General features: G+C 45.2%; 1 protein-coding gene and 1 long non-coding RNA gene across 2 annotated transcripts in view; one reads left to right on the top strand and one right to left on the bottom strand.

The window, feature by feature from the left end:
- The window catches only part of ERN1 (endoplasmic reticulum to nucleus signaling 1), a 61,082-nt gene extending 43,358 nt beyond the window's left edge, over positions 1-17,724 (top strand). The window contains exons 10-22 of the mRNA XM_081898543.1: positions 409-565; positions 2,030-2,148; positions 3,347-3,538; positions 5,279-5,540; positions 7,435-7,525; positions 9,607-9,796; positions 10,388-10,487; positions 11,425-11,624; positions 12,071-12,218; positions 12,445-12,572; positions 12,985-13,108; positions 13,743-13,810; positions 15,758-17,724. Coding sequence (XP_081754669.1) covers positions 409-565; positions 2,030-2,148; positions 3,347-3,538; positions 5,279-5,540; positions 7,435-7,525; positions 9,607-9,796; positions 10,388-10,487; positions 11,425-11,624; positions 12,071-12,218; positions 12,445-12,572; positions 12,985-13,108; positions 13,743-13,810; positions 15,758-15,964 — 1,986 coding nt within the window. The 3' untranslated portion in view covers positions 15,965-17,724. The remainder of the gene's footprint in view (positions 1-408; positions 566-2,029; positions 2,149-3,346; positions 3,539-5,278; positions 5,541-7,434; positions 7,526-9,606; positions 9,797-10,387; positions 10,488-11,424; positions 11,625-12,070; positions 12,219-12,444; positions 12,573-12,984; positions 13,109-13,742; positions 13,811-15,757) is intronic.
- LOC309363019 lies at positions 13,631-16,010 on the bottom strand. Its single transcript, XR_014165161.1, has 2 exons — positions 15,872-16,010; positions 13,631-13,789 (listed from the first exon to the last, which is right to left on the bottom strand). It is a non-coding gene; the product is annotated as an uncharacterized lncRNA (long non-coding RNA).
- Positions 17,725-18,751: the final 1,027 nt, after the last annotated feature.

The raw sequence follows: 18,751 nt of genomic DNA, 5'->3' as shown, positions 1-18,751 counted from the left end.
CTCCAAACCGTAATTTATTAAAAGTATTTTAGCAGTTTCATCAGTGAAGCCCTTCCTGTACAAGACTCAGAAACTGTCTTTCTCTTATCCCATAATTAGCATGGCTAAAGTACTTCTTTGCAATGCCCAGCCTTGAATTAATGACCCAAATAAAATACATGAAATTACCTTCTGAGCAGCTTGCCGTATGTCAACAACAGAGGCGCCTTTATGGCCCGTGTTCTTTGAGCTCATTGTTTGTCTGAAACATCTGTTAATAGGTTAAAAATCAGCTTGAACATCCGTGGTATAAAATGAACACCCAATAAAATTTAAAAATTTCTTGTTATCTTTTTTAAGTGTGACATTACTGCATTCAAAGAACAGGAAGTCATTGCACAATTTCCCTCCCTCTCTCTTTCTCTCTAGCCCCGGGGAAGTCCCATACCGCTGATTGAGGGCCCCAAAACACATGGCGTAACAATTGAAGAGTGTGTTATCACCCCCAGTACAGATCTGAAGTTTTCATCCGGATTTAAACAGAAGAACAGTTTGCGCTATTTGAGGAATCATTGGCTTTTAATAGGTATCAGGAAGTAAACATCAGGATTTTTTTCTGTGTTGCACTGCCCTCTGGTGGACAGAATTCAAATTTTAAGATGCAGATTATATCCTCAGATTTATTTAAGGGTTTGATTTAAGAATTTACCAGGGGATATGCAAAATAATTCTTGATTTTAAATATTCAGTCGTGCCTTGCTCATACCATGAGATATCATGAGCAAGAACTTAAGAACTAAAAAATCAATGAGCAGGCATTTTGCAAATCCATTAATTTACAAGTTAACACACCATTTTACAGGAATAGTTTTTGGATGTATGAAGCTTGCAGTTGTATAGTTATCGGCCCATCGCTACAAGACATGATAGTGGATTAGGTAAAGGTAAAATACATGCCAAAGTTTAATACGTACTGGTACGTAGTTAACTGTAGGAAATTCTCAACTACATCACGAATTACTAATATGCAGCTCAGTTGGCAGAGCATCTTAATCTCAGGGTTGTGGGTTCAATACATGTGTTGGGGAAAAGATTCCTTCTTTGCAGGGGTTTGGACCAGGTGACACTTCCAGCCCTACAATTCTATGGCCATTAGCTTTAGAAAGCTATTAAATTCATAGAGGTTGTGTTTATCCAACTAGCAGGCTAGTGATAGCTAAATGGGCCCCTATATCAGAGCTGGGAAGCCTTTTGCAACCTAAGGGCCACCTTCCCTTCAGGGAAACCTCCCAAGGGCCACATACCAATAGTGGGCAGGGCCAAAGACAAAATTTCAAAGAACTAGTTTCTGCATTTGACTAGGGATAAGTTTCCATACTTATGCCTGCCTGTGCCCTCCACCCAGATTGGCAAGAGGCAGTATCGGCATAGGCGCCGACTCCATGGGGCCTGAGGGGGCCCGAGCCCCCTCAAAAATTCGTTTGGGGGGGCTCTGCCCCCCCAATAATTTAAAAAAATTATTAGTTATATTATGCTTTGTAAAATCACAAAATTATGTTGGTATTTTTTATTTTCCTTGTTTGACGATAGTTACCTTTTAAAATACATTCAGTAATGAGTTAAAACAAAGCCACTCCCGATCTAGAGAGGGGGTGGGGTTGCGGGCTCTCGACCCATCAACAATCTCGCGGGGCTGGCGTCAGCCCCACGAGAAGCGGGGATTCCCCCTAGCTCATTAATATTCACCGCCCACGGCGGCAGCCAATCGGATGCCGCAAAGGGCGGGCCCTCACAGGTTCACTTAAGGTCGGGGGCAGCCCGGGGCTCGCCCCTTTCGTTCCCCCAGCAGCAGCGGTTTGGAGGTCTTGGGCCCCCCCAATATTTTTTATAAGTCGGTATGGGCCCCCGCCCCCCCAATATTTTTTATAAGTCGGCGCCCCTGAGTATCGGACTTGACGGGTGCATTCAAGCCAAGCTTGGGGAGTGTAGCAGGGCCAGTGAGGCCATCTTTTCCTCCTGGGAATAACAGAAAGCACCTTCTTGTTTCCAGGGCACCACGAAACACCGTTATCGGCCCCAACAAAGATCCTGGAGAAATTCCCCAGCAATTTGCCAAAGCGGCACGAAAATGTGATCCCGGCGGATTCGGACAAAGCTGCTTTTGAAAAGGTTGGTGAATAAACGAGGTCTCGTTCAACAGAGTCATTAGGAAAGTGTCATCATAGAATACATTCCACGTTGTGTAAAACGTATGCGCGTGAATGAGGTGGGGGAGACAGGATTTGCATGGGATTCCTCAGTCATGTGCGTGCAAATTGCAGGATGCGCTTTTTTGTTGAGCATGCTTTTAAACAGATTGGGTGGGGGGAATCATCCATTAATTTTTCCAGTCAGATGTGTTTCTCGCCTAGATGTTCGCCATGCCTCAAAGGAACAAGGTGCACACATCAGCCTCTGTTTCTGTTGCTCTGCGACAATATCTCATTCAAAATACGACCTTTACGTTCTCCCCAAACCAGGAAGTTTGTGGGTCTCCCAGCTGGGAGCAGTGTGAAGGCTGTATTTTAGATGCGATGTTCTTTCAGAGGCAGCCGGGGGAACTTGTACACCCTGTTCCTTCCTAGGTGGGTAACGTTCAAAGCCACTCAGTACAAACTCATTAGTATGAGTTTGTGGGCTTTGTGAACAGCACAGGAACACCTGATGCAGCAGTATAGCTAAAGCTAAGCAGGCGTGGAAGATCTCGGCCCCTTAGATGGGAGAACACAGGGAGCCCCATTTAAGAAAGGAGTATTAATATATATATATAATGTTTTATATTTAAATAAATGCAACAGTGAGTTTATTGAGAAACATGGCCAAAGTGCTTCAAAAGCAGCTTCGCAAGACCAGGGAAGTTCATAGGCAATAAGCTCTAAAGGATGGCAGGCTTGTTTCCTTGTTTTATTTTTAATCCGCTTAATAGCCCTGCAGATACGATTTTCACTATCTTGGGTCGGAATCACGTCTTTGAAAAGCATGAATCTGTTCTTGATATATTCGCTTAGAAACACTGAGCGCTGTGCAATTTCTAGCCACTTTTTATTCGCGCACCCCCCCCCCCCAAATCTTTTAAGGGTTGAAAATTTATTTTGTATTCATTTTCATGTTCCATTTTGGTATGTAAACTGCCTTGGGGGAGGGTTTTGCCCTGAAAGGTGGCATAGAAACATTAAAAATAGACCTTTGCCTAATTGTACATTGTTAACTTTGCAAGCCATTATCCTTCTTGGCAAGTGCCCTTTTCGTAAGCAGCTGGGCAGCCCTAATCGAGGTCGTTCCTTCCATGGAAGCCCCTTGAACTAATGCCGTCTTTTGGTTCTCTCAGGCAATCAATATGGGTGGCAGTTCCAGCAAGGACTTGCCTCCTCCCATTTCGGAGAATGCTGGAGAGACCCCCGGCCAGACGCCACCTCGACCAGAGGCTCCCGTCGACTCCATACTCAAGGACACGGCTACCGTCATCCTGAGCACTTTCCTGCTTGTTGGCTGGATAGCCTTTGTCATCACGTATCCAATGGTAATTAGCCAGTTTGCAGCATGCTAGTCTTGTGAATCAATAAGAAGGGCTGGCGTTGTTGGTGCAGACTAACAGCAAGAGCATGGACATTTTGAGGTCGTTTTTTATTAAACAGAGATTTATGCCCTCCCAAACATGACCTCAATAAGTCCTGATGGCAACTAGCAACGTAATCTTTAAAATAACCCATGGGGTACAAGAGAGTAATGCACATTTATATATTAATTTTATAAACAGCTTTCTTAAAAGTCTGCACTCCAAGAACTGGTCCTTAGTTAAGTCAGGGATATCTTTGTTCTGTATCAAATACAGTGGTTCTTTGGTTTTTGAACGTAATCCGTTCCAGAAGACCATTCGATTTCCGAAATGTTCGGAAACCGAGGCACAAAGGGCGGTCTGCAAATTCAATAGAGAAAATTGGGGGGGGAAACCTCAGCGGAAGCTGTTCGTCTTCCAAGGCGTGTTCGAAAATGGAAGCATTTACTTTTGGGTTTTGGGCATTCAAAAACCGAAACGTTAGAAAACCGAGTTGATTGTTTGGGAATACCCCACGCTATTTGGAGGGACAAAGATAAATAGCTACATTTAAGTGTGGGGTTGGGAAATTGCTTGAAGCTCCATGTCAGCTGCTTCCCACAAAAGTGCATGTTTTTATCTCAAAGTAAAACAATTATAATGTGCATTTTTATCATTATTGGGAAATGCATTTTAAATTAATTGCACTATGAATTTCCTGTTTGTTGACACTGTATGAAACCAGCGTTCCATGGTTGGAAGCTGTGAGAATTAAAGCTGTTAATGTTGAAGCTAACCGTGAGTTGTATCCAGAGTGGCCCTCTGCTCATGGGAAGCTCCTTGCCCTGTAAGAGGGGACGGGGTGATTTTTTGCAAATTCTCCTTTCTCCTGCAGCCTTCCACACTATTCCAAAGGGCGCACCCAATTCTCTGGAGATTAGGGAAAGTGTGGGGGGGTCCACAGAGATGGAGGAATCAGCAGAAATTCTGTTCACGGAAACCTCTGCTTGATTAAAAACCCTACCATGAATTGGATACAACCTAAAGCCACAAAACAAGTACCGTATTTTTCACTCCGTAAGACGCATCTGATCATAAGACGCACCTAGTTTTTAGAGGAGGAAAACGGGGGGGGGGGGGGAATATTCTGAATCAAATGTTGTACAGTACTAAATTATTTAAGAAACTACTGGTATTTCAGAGGGAGAGGGAGAGGAGCTGTATGTTTCATTAGCGTGCGCGCTCAAGGAGCGACGAGCGGGGAGGCAGCATGGCCCCGAACGGACCCGACACAGGAACCCCAGCAGCCTCCTCTTGTGTAAGCAACTCATCTCCCGCTTTGCTGCTTTAAAGCGAGCTGAGCTGGGAAGGAGGGACGGAAGGAGAGTCCGTCCGTCCATCCCTCCTCCGCGGCTCACTTTGAAGCAGCAAAGCTGGACAGGAGCCGCTTACACCAGTGTAAGCGACTCCTCTCCTGCTTTGCTGCTTCAAAGCAAGCCACAGAGGAGGGAAGGAAGGGGAGCCATGGATCCTCTGCTTGCGACTGCAGCGGGATCCCGCCGCCATCCGTAGGCATTCACTCCATAAGGCACACAGAGGAGGAAATAAGTGCGTCTTAGGGAGCGAAAAATACAGTAAACATTAAATGCAAGAAAAGCAGCAGTTGAAGATTCACAAAATAAAGTTTAATTTCCCTCCATATTCCTCCCCCCACCCCACCTTAAGAGTGTGCATAATCAGCAACAGCGACAACATCAGCAATTCCAGAAACAGCTGGAGGAGAAGATACAGCTGTTGCAGCAGCAGCCTTTCAATCCTCCCATTGACTTGCCCCCCGAGGCAGAATTCCTGGATGGCTCCTGTGTCAGGCCAGAGAGCTCGGCCACCAGCTCACCAAACATGTCTCCGAAAGCATCCAACCACTCTGCTTATTCCAATGTCTCCGCTTCTGATGTCGGGAGCTGCCTTTCAACGGAGCAAGAAGAAGGTGATAAAAACCAAAGTTAACCTTTTCTTGTAGATTCAGGCTGTGTACACATTGCCAGCTTAAAATGCAGCTAGGTTGCTCTCCGCCCCCGCCCCCATTCAGATAGGAAAAATGGATCAAGACACAGTATTTCATAATCAGCCATAGGATAGATATTGATTGTGGCTAATGTTGCAAGTGCACCAATGCCCGAACCAGCAGTTTGGATCCAGACTAAATGGGGAGGGTATACACAGCCTAAGAATGTAAGACCACACTTCTACCAAGGTTTGAGCAAGCCTGGATGGAGAGATGTCAACAGCCCTCTGTCCCCAGCCTACTTCAGGATCAGGTGTAGAGATGATTATTTTTAATGAATCTTTTGAAAGTTTGGACATACATGAATTAGCATACATCTATTCCTTCAAGGGGACGCGGGTGGCGCTGTGGGTTAAACCACAGAGCCTAGGACTTGCCAATCAGAAGGTCAGCAGTTTGAATCCCTGTGATGGGGTGAGCTCCCATTGCTCGGTCCCGGCTCCTGCCAACCTAGCAGTTCAAAAGCACGTCAAAGTGCAAGTAGATAAATAGGTACCGCTCCAGCGGGAAGGTAAACGGCATTTCCGTGCGCTGCTCTGGTTCGCCAGAAGTGGCTTAGTCATGCTGGCCACATTATCCGGAAGCTGTACGCCGGCTCCCTGGGCCAATAAAGCGAGATGAGCGCCGCAACCCCAGAGTCGGCCACGACTGGACCCTTTACCTTTTTATTCCTTCAATGAAGTTGGTTCAGTTCACCTTGTATGACACCGAGGACTACCTAATCACAGTGTCAGTCTTGGGAACTTTTCTAGACAATCCTTGTATTGTATCCCAATGCCCAAAAGCTAGGACGGACAGCACATCTCCGGTTTAGTTTTTGGCAAGCAACCAGCTGGAAGAGAGCTCCGCAGTTATGGGACAGACACTGAGCACCTTTCTCCATGTGCCTCCATTGCGGAGACTGGTACACAGGTGGTACCATCAGTTGGCATTAGAGATTTCAGCAGAATGTCAGGGAGAAAGATGCAGGAATTGCTCATCCTCCCATCAACATATGCAGTAACAACTCCTGTCAGGTGAAGGTTGGGTGAAGGATAAGAACATTGTTATGGCAATGCGATTGTTGGTCTTTGCTGTTACCCCTACAGACTGATTACACAGCTTAGTGTACAACATAAATGAGGCCAGATAGCTCAGTTGGTAGACTGTGAGATTCTTAATCCCAGGGTTGTAGGTTTGAGCCCACATTGAACGAAAGATTCCTGCATTAACAGGGGGCTGGACTAGATTGGGGTCACTTTGACAATTCTATTATTGCAACTGGTGTTGCTAAATCTGAATACTTCTTTGTTTTAAAAGAAACCAGTTAAGTCCTTAAAGGTAAAGGGATCCCTGACCATTAGGTCCAGTCATGGCTGACTCTGGGGTTGCATCGCTCATATCACTTTATTGGCCGAGGGAGCCAGCATACAGCTTCCGGGTCATGTGGCCAGCATGGCTAAACCACTTAGTCTGGTGAACCAGAGCAGCGCATGGAAATGCCGTTTACCTTCCCGCTGGAGCGGTACCTATATATCTACTTGCACTCTGACGTGCTTTCCAACTGCTAGGTTGGCAGGAGCAGGGACCGAGCAACGGGAGCTCACACCATCATGGGGATTCGAACCGCCGACCTTCTGATCGGCAAGTCCTAGGCTCAGTGGTTTAACTCACAGCGCCACCAGTGTCCCTCCGTAAGGATCCGTTAAGTCCTTCAAGTACCCTAAATGTCTTCCCTTCCTTTCATGGTGAGCCTTTAAGTGCCACGTGAGAATATGTGCCTAAAAGGTGCCATGGGTATGTTCATTCCCCCCCTTTCCTCTCCGCCCTTCTCCAGATGAAAACATGGCCACTATAGCAGTTGGAAAGATTTCGTTCAACCCGAAGGATGTGCTTGGACATGGAGCTGAGGGAACCATTGTTTACAGGTAAAGCACCAGACATGAATGCTGTACACCAGAGGCAAAGGCTTCTTCCAGACTATTGCTATACTGTGGGAGGGATTTGATTGCATTCTGACAAATTCAGGTTGTTGCACCAATAGAGTAGACTTTTTTTTAAAAAAAAAGTAAAAGTAAAAAAGACGACTCTTCTTTGCAGTAAGGCAAATGCACTGGCAAGTGTAGTATAACAATTTCTTCTTGACGCAAAGTCGCATGACCTCCCCACAAGCCAATTGAAATGAATGCCCGGTAAACTGTTGATGTTGCATAAGTTTCCCACCAGCTTTGTGCAAACAAATCGGGACATGGATGCTCAATAAACAGGTTGCCTGGAAGCACCCGAGGAGTGCTTATTAAGCCAGTGTCTGTGGTTCTTTTCCTGAGTGTGTTTTGGAAGAAGCAGCTCAGTGAGCCAGTGTGGTGTAGTGATTAAGAGCAGTGGACTCTGATGAACCGGGTTCGCGTCTCCGCTCCTCCACATGCAGCTGCTGGGTGACCTTGGGCTAGTCACACTTCTCTGAAGTCTCTCAGCCTCACTCACATCATAGTGTGTTTGTTGAGGAAGGGAAAAAAAGATTGTTAGCTGCTTTGAGACTTCATAGGGTAGTAATAAAGCGGGATATCAAATCCAAACTCTTCTTCTTATTGCATTTTCTTTAAACATGCATGCCTATATTGTTACTTGTGCACTTGCTGATGTCTGTGTCAAATGTTCACATGGGGCAGGATTGAACTAACAAGCCCTGCTAGCGGAAGCTCACACATGGACTCTTGCTGGCATGATGGGCTCATGCTAGCACCCCAATTGGCTCAGGGGGTGTGTGGGGAGAACAGTTCAGATCATTTGATTAAACAGAGCTGCAAACAGAGCTGCTTAGTGCTACTTTGAATGGCTCTGTTTCTTTCCATCTGTTTCCAGCACCGAAAACTAATTTCATGGCCTTCAGAGTTAAAGGTTTGCATGGTCTCTGTCACCATATTTATTCCATACTACATTAACACTTTCCAGCTTATCCTTCGAAGTACGGAGTGGGATTGACTGTAGTGTGAGAGGCCCGTCCACTTGCACAACAGGGCTTCTCCTTCCCTCTGCAGGCATCCCAAAAACTTCCTCTGGAGGGTTGGTGGATTCCACTGAAGCAGATAATGAAAGTGCGCAGAAAGGCTGGAGGAGCAGAGAAGCTAGAAATTTTATTGCACAGGCATTGGATGCCACCCATGGCACTTTTTTCTCTGCCACTCTTTTTCCCCCCAATTTTTTTTTATTGGTTTCCACATTTATCACAGAGAGAGGAAAAAAAGGAAAACATTACAAAACACACAAGAAAAAAAGAAAAGGAAAAGAAAAAGAAAAACACAAAAAAATTCTTACTGCGAATCTCTAATTCTCGTTACATTGATAACTGACTTCCTCAAATCCCCTCTAACTGAATTTCATTATAACCCCTGTAGAGCAGTTCTCCAAATTCATGTTTCTAATAATATCCACTCCTTTCATTTACTATCTTCATCTCTTTTATTAATATTCTAATCCTTAATATTTACTACCACTTACTCTGCCCCTAAGCCTATTTGTTACTTCCAAGAATTTTCTAATTATCTTATATCACAATATTTAGCTAAATATTCTTTAAATTTCTTCCAATCCTCTTGTGTCTCCTCTTCCTTCTGGTCGCGGATTCTTCCAGTCAGGTTGGCCAACTCCAAAAAATCCAACATCTTCATCTGCCAATCTTCTATTGTTGGTATTTCTTGCGATTTCCAATTTTTGGCTAATTTTCTCTGCCACTCTTTGAGTAGTTGCTTCTCTTGCTTATTTGTGTCTCTTGTATAGGAAAAAGTAGGGCACCCCTTGCAGCATAACTGCCATCTTTGTGATGGCCACACAAGTGAGGAAGCCATCGCGTGCATCAACTTACTCACATGTTTATCCATACAGACCAAAACCTTTCTCTTTCCAACCCAGAATAAAATTCTTTCAATACAATTGGAAGCATGGTAGCAGGGCAAGATCCTAGCTGAGTAACACAGTTAAATGCTGAGGAGTTTCTCTGCTGTATCTACAGGGGGACATTTGACAATCGAGATGTTGCCGTGAAGAGAATTCTCCCCGAATGCTTCAGCTTCGCTGACCGGGAGGTGCAGCTGTTACGGGAATCAGATGAACATCCAAACGTGATCCGCTATTTCTGCACGGAAAAGGACCGTCAGTTCCAATACATAGCCCTTGAGCTCTGTGCCGCGACTTTACAAGAGGTAAACTATTGCTTATACATGCATCTGCAGCTAAAACTGGGAGGGCTTGGCAGTTCGAAAGAAGAGAAGTTTCCATTTTAAGTTACAGTAAGGCCACAACTTACTTGGGGGGTATAGTCCAGGGATCCAGCCTAAAGCCAAAATTGCATATAGTCAAAACATGTTGAGTTCAATGGTGGTGGGATTTTCAGTCTTTTCCTGGATGCCCAAGCGTATTGCCAAGTGCACGTTAAATGTGCATAAGTTGCAAGCTTACTGTATCTTTTTCAAGCTTGATTGTGTGATGGGGTGAGAGCTTTGCATCTGAATAGATTTTTTTCTATCCTACATTTTCAGTGCATAATATGGCAGTGAATCACACCCAGGAAATTTTCTAGAGGCGAATAGACTGCTTCTATTCTAATTCTCTCCCATTAGCACTAATTTAAGCATACAAGATCATACACAGAGTGCAGAGTGCTGTGCAGCTAAATCTTCTGCATGTTCACTCAGAAGCAAGTTCCACCGTGCTGAATGAGGCTTGCTCCCAAGGAAGTATGCATAGGACTGCAGCCTTAAACTCATTTTGACTTTGTTTATATGCAATTCTAGTATGTGGAACAGAAGGACTTCAGTCAGCATGGTTTGCAGCCGATCACCCTCTTGCAACAGACGATGTCTGGTCTTGCGTATCTCCACTCTCTCAATATTGGTAAGAAACCATTTTATTTTAATATCCAACCACTGCAGTGGCTCAATTTTTTCTCTCTCAGAGAAAATTAGGATACTTAGAGCTGGGAAGGAGCAATGGTATTATTATTGCTAGATATAAGGCCGCCGGTGCACATTGCCCCTTTGTAGCGTAGGCTTTAGTTAGGGGCTCAGTTATAATAGGGTTTGGAAATATGACAACTCACCCCAGTGTAGTGTGTGTGTGTTCCCCAGTGAAGCCTTAAAAGTTTTGGAAGGCAAGAACAGATTTGATAAGGGAGCGCAGGTGGCACTGTGGTCTAAACCACTGAGCCTCTTGGGCTTGCCGATCAGGTCAGCAGTTCGAATCCCCGCGACAGGGTGAGCTCCCGTTTCTCTGTCCCAACTCCTGCCAACCTAGCAGTTCGAAAGTGAGTAGATAAATAGGTACCGCTGCGGCGGGAAGGTAAATGGTGTTTCCATGCACTCTGGTTTCCGTCACGGTGTCCTGTTGCGCCAGAAGCGGTTTAGTCATGTTGGCCACATGACCTGGAAAGCTGTCTGTGGACGAACACCGGCTCCCTCGGCCTGAAAGCGAGATAAGCGCCTTAACCCCATAGTTGCCTTTGACTGGACTAAACCGTCCAGAGGTCCTTTACCTTTTTACCTGTCCTTACTATGTGCTATTGTGATATCACATACTTAGCTAGACGCACATGAGAAGGTCTGGGGTCAGCATCTGAAAGTGCAGGTAAGGAACCTGAGTTTCCCTCTGGTGCACAGTAAAGTAGCAATGCCCTCCAGCCCACCCAAATTTAAAGGAAAACTGGGAAAGATCTGTGCTAATGGAGTAAGCATGTAACATAAGCCTGTTGAATTGAGAAAAAATGTATTTTAGCAATACAATGGCTCTTTTTACTATTTAGAATCTCTCTCTGCTTCCACTTTCTTTACATTAGTGCACAGAGACCTGAAGCCACACAATATCCTCATCTCCATGCCGAATGCCCACGGAAAGGTCAAAGCCATGATTTCCGACTTTGGCCTCTGCAAGAAGCTTGCAGTCGGCAGGCACAGTTTCAGCCGTCGGTCCGGGGTCCCAGGCACTGAAGGCTGGATTGCTCCAGAGATACTGAGTGAGGACTGCAAAGAGAACCCGGTAAGTCGGCTGCACTTCTTCTTAGGACTTGAGCCTGGGCCATATCTGGTTTTCAACATGGTGATATATCAGCAGCTAAATACTGCGTTATGTTGATCAATATCAGGATGTCTGGAATGTATCTCAGCTGCTGCTTCCTCCTGGAGAAGCCACATGGCCTGTCATGTCTCCCCTGCATCTTTTAAACTAAGCTTGAGGTTTAGAGACTTCAGTACTGGAATGAATTATTTTTTATATAAAAAAAACAACCCACAGCAGATTTGGCAGAGTTATCTGACTAGTATACAATGAGTGAGACATGGGTGTTAGTTTTTATAATTAAAAGTTGTATACCTGTAGGTCTCATCCAAAGGTGCAAGAAAGTTCCTTATGTTGCTGCCAATAACTTGCATACTTTCATTTGCTGTTACATTTCAATCTCTCTTTTAAAATGCTTCTCTTTCCAGACACACACAGTGGATATTTTTTCAGCTGGATGTGTCTTCTACTACGTGATCTCTGAAGGCAACCATCCATTTGGCAAATCCCTGCAGCGGCAAGCCAACATTTTGCTGGGTGCCTACAGCCTAGACTTCCTCAATCTAGAGAAGCATGGTAAGCAAACAGAAGTTTTCCATTATTCTGAAGCTGTGCACTTCTGTTGTTTCCAAAATAAATGTATATTTATACCTAGAGAAAATACAACCGTGGCCTTCAAGAGTCGTTAGATAGATAGAGAAGGAGACTCAGAGTTCAAATAGAAACTGAACTTTGCTCGTGGAACTTCACAAAGTTGCACAGACTCTTCTGTATACATATTTCTTTCTCTTTTTTTCAACAGAGGACATAGTTGCTCGTGACTTGATAGAGCAAATGATAAGTACAGATGCTCAGAAGCGTCCTTCGGCTAACTGTGTACTAAAGCATCCATTTTTCTGGAGTTTGGAAAAGCAACTCCAGTTTTTCCAGGTGAGTCGCAACCCTTTGGTCTGCTATTTAATTTTGCAAGCTTAAATCTGCACTGGATTATATACACTGAAATACTACATTTCAGAACCCTATACTGTACTGCATTTGGGCCCGAGGCTGCTTTGGAGTGATAATTGTGCTGAGGGAGTTGCAGTCACTAATCTTGGGGCTGCTGGAGAACTAGACTTCTGCCATTTACTGGAACCTTTTACTCAGCATAGGAATCTGCCTTATACCAAGTCAGGCCATTTGCCCATCTAGGCCACACGGGCAGCAGCTCTCTGGGGTTTCAGATAGAGGGAGCCTCTTCCAGAAAATGTCGAAACGGGAACCTCTACTGGGGGGGGGGGGTTGGGGACATAATTCTGGAACCGAATTTCAACAGGCCATAAATGTGTGTTGTCGATTTTAGGATGTGAGTGATCGAATAGAAAAAGAATCCCTGGATGGTCCAATAGTAAAGGAGCTAGAGAAAGGAGGCAGAGCAGTGGTGAACATGGACTGGCGGGAGCACATCACAGTCCCTCTGCAGACAGGTGAGACTTCATTTTGTGACCTTCATATAGAACTTGTTGGGGCTACTTAAGACTTAAAATTTATTATTATTAATAATACCCTGCCCTCCCCTGACAGAGCTGGGCTCAGGGCGGCTAACACCAGTAAAATTACAGCAAAATCATAATAGGAAAAAAAACACAATTTAAAATACAGGTTAAAATGCAGCCTCATTTTAAAAGTAGTCCATAGATCACAACCATAAGCGGAGGGAAACATGAGGGTCAGACTGAGTCCAAACCAAAGGCCAGGCAGAAGCTCTGTCTTGCAGGCCCTGCGGAAAGATGTCAAGTCCTGCAGGGCCCTAGTCTCTTGTGACAGAGCATTCCACCAAGTCGGGGCCAGTACTGAAAAGGCCCTGGCCCTAGTTGAGATCAATCTAACCACCTTGCGGCTTGGAACCTCCAAAGTATTGTCATTTGTGGACCTTAAGGTCCTCCACGGGGCATACCAGGAGAGGCAGTCCCGTAGGTACGTCTTCTTCCACTATAGAGTAAAAAGAAAAAGCAAAACCACTTGTTTCTTTATTTTTCTTTTGTGGTACCCGGCTACCAAGAGGAAAGAAATGGGCAGCTTGGCTTGAGTTTTTAATTATTCCAGTTTTACTTCTTGCAGATCTTCGAAGATTCCGATCCTATAAAGGCGGCTCAGTAAGAGATCTCCTGCGGGCAATGAGAAACAAGGTACGTGAATTCTGAGAAGCCAACTACATAAATACCATTGAAAGCATGTTTTTAGGGTTGGAGGAGCTGGGTCATGGCGTCATGGAGCTTGGCCTCCTCATGCACCAAGGAGGTTTGGTGCCTGAGAAGAAGCCCTTGTTGGCTGGTGGCACGCTGTGCCTTGGAGTGACCACCTGCCCACCCTGCAAGGCCAGCTCTGCAGGGCTCACCGGGGGCTGTGAGCTCTTGCGTCCTTCTCATGGCTGAGAGGCTCGCAAAGCGTCGTGAGGAATGCACTCTACCCCCCAGCGGGGTAGAGCGTGTTAACCACACTTGCCAGGTTCTGCCCACCACAGGGCCCCTTCCTTGAAAATGTTGGGGAGGCTGAATTCCCCCCCCCCCCCAGATGTAGGCCTGGGCGATTGCCCAGGATGAGTATGAGGGGCCGACTACAATGGTGGCTTCACTCAGCTGTGTATCGCAAGTGAAACTGCCACCTCTTGAGTCCCTACGCTTCTTTAAACTGCTTGGCTGAGGAGCATGCCCTGGCTTCAGCTAAACAGTTTTACGGAACCCCCAACAATGCGGGCTCCGTTCGACTTCCCCTCCTGAGGCAGGCCAGCGCATGCTTGTCTTGGCACAGGGATTGGCGGTGGGCTCTGCAAGGCACGGACAGGGTAACTTTGCACCCTGCGCCTTGCAGTCTTCGCCTGGGAAGGTGGGCTGCATCTTTTTCCTCCAGGTGTATTTATTCCCCCTGGGAGGAAAGAGACAGCATGGGCAAAGGTGAAGGCAGTCAAACACACGGAGCCCTAATATCCCAGCTGCTCAAGCAGCAGGGACATTGGGGCTCACTCAGCTAGCGGGCAGGAGCCTTTTCTCCACCCAGCTGAGCAGCAGACCGGGGCAAAAGCGCTCAGGCTCCTGCAGTGAGAGCCAACACAGTTTCACCCCGCGGATTATTGCCAAACTGTGATCTTGAAAGCCTAACATTGCCCAGCCCTCATCTCAAACACCACTGCTGCAGGGCACATTCACACTGCCCTGGCAGCTCTGCGAGGCCGGGGTTGGACCGAACGATCGCAGCCTTGCAAAGCAGCATGGTGGGCACACTCATGTGGAGGAGAGGCTGCAGCTAGCTGAAGGCATTGGGCTGGAGCTCAGTGAAGGAAAGGGGCTGCCAAGGTGTCTCCACTGCTTCTGTCCCCAGGTCACTCCCTCCTTGGTGGCTTCACCTGGCATCATATCGCAGGTGAAACCAATGCCGCTTCCAAGTCCCTCTGCTACGAGGTCTGCTAGGAGCAGCATCGGTTTCACCTGCGATACGTTACTCCCTAGGCTTCTTCAAACTGCTCTGCTGAGGCACCCACACATTGCTCAGCGGAGCAGTTTAAAGAAGCCCAGGGGGCTGAGAGCCAGTGTGGTGTAGTGGTTAAGAGCGGTAGACTTGTAATCTGGTGAACCAGTCTCCTCCACATGCAGCTGCTGGGTTCTTTGAAGTCTCTCAGCCCCACTCACCTCACAGAGTGTTTGTTGTGGGGGAGGAAGGGAAAGGAGAATGCTAGCCGCTTTGAGACTCCTTCGGGTAGTGATAAAGCGGGATATCAAATCCAAACTCCTCTTCTTCTAAAATCCAGGGTAGGGACTTCATTAACCTGATCTCGTGAGCCCCGATGCCTCAAGCCAGAAGGACATCAAGGCTCGCTCAGCTGGGAACAAGCTGCACCGTCCCTGCGAGGAGCCTGGTTTGAGGCAGCCTGTTCCTTCCACCTCATCGGTCTGGGGCCAGTGCAGCTTGTTCCCAACATCAGGGTGTATCGCCAGATTGCAGTGTTTGGCTGGTGATACATTGAAAACCTGACACAGGCCTGGCCCTGTGGCTCCAGCCTCGAGGGTGCCTGGGGTGATGCCTCTCCAACCCCTCTGAAGAATTGCATACCTTGTGATCCTGCCTTCTTTTCCTTCCAGAAACACCACTATAGAGAACTTCCGCCCGAGGTGCAGGAAACCCTTGGTTCGGTCCCAGATGACTTTGTACGTTACTTCACCTTGCGGTTCCCTCCCCTCCTCCTGCACACCTACCATGCTATGCAAATCTGCCGCCAGGAAAGACTGTTCCAGCCTTATTATATGCAGGACTCAAGCAGCCACGTTCTTTCTGCAGGTGGTGTTTGAGAGCCGGAGACTCTTTGTTCTTTGCACAAACAGGGCTGTGAAACAGGCCTGTCCTTAGCAGGGTGACTCGAGGGATCGTCAGAGAGTTGAAAATCCTCTTTGAGAGTCCCGGACTTATCAAACGTGCCTTGAACTCTCTGCCTGCTCTGACTCAGGAAAAAGGGGCTCCGGGTAGGAATCCAAAGAAGATGCAGTAACTTGCAGAAAGCTTTATCCTACAGAAGTCGGGAGCAGTCGAAAGGAAATTCCCAAGAGGAAAAGTGAAAGGGAGGATTTAAAACAACTCAGCTTGGCACAAGCAACATTATTCTCAATGCCTACACTGTTGCTCTTTACATACCGGCATTCAAGCCACTTTACTGCACAGAACAGTAAAAAGACAGACTGAAACCGTAACATTGCCAAGCCCCTTATGGATCTCAGGAAGGAGCCTTTTAAGTGTAGCACACCATTTCCAGCCACTTTTGACCCACTGCCATGTTGTGCACTTGAAGCAACCAGGGACCCCTGATTTTTAATGGGAAGTGGCAGATTCAGCAAAATGAATGCAATGGTTCAGCGAAGAGGCTCGCCCTCCAAATACTAGTTTTAAAATAGTTTTGTGTAGACATAAAATTATATCTTTGAAATCGCCAACTGGAAGCATCAGCCCAAATACTAATAGCTGACAAATACAGAAGGATTGGCATGCTACGGTATTACAAATCCAGAAACCTTCTGGACCAAGGTTTGGCTTTGGCTATAGTGCTGGAAATCCCTAATTCCTTTAGAGAAATCCGTTCAGATGTCATTTCCGGTTTCTTTCCAAGAATGTGACTAGCTTAATAGTGTGGTTTAGATGCAACAGTTGACACAGCTAGAAACGCTCCTTAATTTTATTTGTAAATCTTAATTTGTTTAGCCAGAGAAAACAGAGCTGGCAGTTTAAAAAGGTACAGGAAAACCTGTATTTTTAAACTCAGTCTCTTGGGAAGCTATAAAGAGAGAGAGGCATCTGCTTCCCATCTCGAAGGATGCAGTTTCCCTTTTCAGTGTCCCTAAAACAGTGATGCACGGGGCATGTGCAGAAAGCATTAAGAATTCCCACTGATGTGCTCTCCAATGTCATATATGTAGTATTCTTTTACCAAAAATATTTATTTTACATATTTATATTTATTTAATTTTTACTTACAAATAGGTACCACTTTGAAATGATACAAGTGTAAAGCATGCCAAATCTTTTTTAAAAATAATGAAAATAGTAAGTGAATAAACAAAAAAAGTAAAATCCGCTCTGGTGCAGTAATCTTTTTTTTAATTTTTTTAGGTTGACAAGGAAAAGGTATACTGCATCTTTTCAACCAAGCATATTCATTAGATCAGGATAAAATGTTCTCTCACATAAGGAAGTTTTTAATCTGTGTGGCTGTACTCTCTGTGCGTCTTAAAAGGAATAAGTTATTAACGGTTAATTATATGATTGGGCATTGGTATGGGTATTTGGGTTTTTTTGCTTTGTCTTTTGTCCTCATCATTTTTGGGCCTTACATTACAGGGAAATTGGGGTTTTTTTTCCTAGTTTTATAATGCAACAGCAGATATCAAGGTAAGATATGCAAATATGGACGTTACAGGATGTGAACGCTTGAAAATGATGGCAGTCTTAACCTAACTTAATTGAAAAATCATATTGCCTATTTTTCTAGCTCTACTGTACAGTACTTTTATATTTCTCCTAAATAAGAAATTTACACAAAAATTAAAAGTAGATTTTGAAACAGTTGTATGGTGTCCTTTCATTTTAAAATGGCGTGCATAGGATCGGGCAAATTCATGGAGAATAAGGCTATCAATGACTATGACTAGAGGCAGAAATGCTTCTAATACCAGTGGCTGGAACCTGCAGGAGAGCAGAGTGCTTGGATTCTGGCTCGCTTGTTTCCCCCCAGGCATCTGTTTGGCCACTGCAAGAACCAGGATACTGGTCTTGACAAGTCACTGGCCTGGCCCAGCAGACTTTGCTTATATCATTTTTAAAAAAATAATATTTTTAAAAATTTAATTTTAACATATAAATTATAATACATACCACAAAACCTCACATCTTATACAATCTATTTTTGGACTTCCATCAGCACCTCTGATGATCCACCATTCTATCACTTCTTCTGCATTTCTTTAATTCATATCGCCTTTAATTATCATAACTAACCATCCTCCCCTTTATCCATTTTTGCAATAATTCGAATAATTCACCTCACAAAACTTCTTGCAAACCTACAAACGTAATCTGATTATCACAATTACTTTTCAAATAGTCCGTAAATTTACGCCAATCTTCTATGAATCTCTGGTCCCCTCAGATTTCAAATTCTTCTGGTTAATTTATCTAATTCTGCATAGGACTTTCCTTATATCATATTCATATCTGTGTGTATTGTGTGGCTCTTCAATCCAAGGGCCCTGACTACAAGATTCGGGGCTGGAAGAGTAAAAGCTAGAAGAGAAAGCCGGGAGCATGCCAGCTTACCGTTCCTCACAACAGTTCTATGGCAAGAACACACCAGGAAGGCGAAAGTGCCAATTGACTACCCTTCTGTGGAGAGTTACAATTATATAACTCTGCAATTACGGCTTTTAATTCCCCCCCCCCAAAAAAAAGTAAGCAGAACTAAATGAAAAATAAAAGCTGGTGTGTGCATACATACAACTCCCCCCCCCCATGCAAGTCACATAACACAACTGCTTGTTGCATGAAGATATCCAACACAGGGAATGTAGCAGGCCTTACCTTTGCTTGATTTA

The sequence above is a fragment of the Podarcis melisellensis genome (assembly GCF_964234715.1).
Source record: "Podarcis melisellensis genome assembly, chromosome: 2".
Classification (NCBI taxonomy): domain Eukaryota; kingdom Metazoa; phylum Chordata; class Lepidosauria; order Squamata; family Lacertidae; genus Podarcis; species Podarcis melisellensis.
Note: the sequence above shows the minus strand (reverse complement) of the source record. Positions and strands in the feature narration are given on the sequence as shown.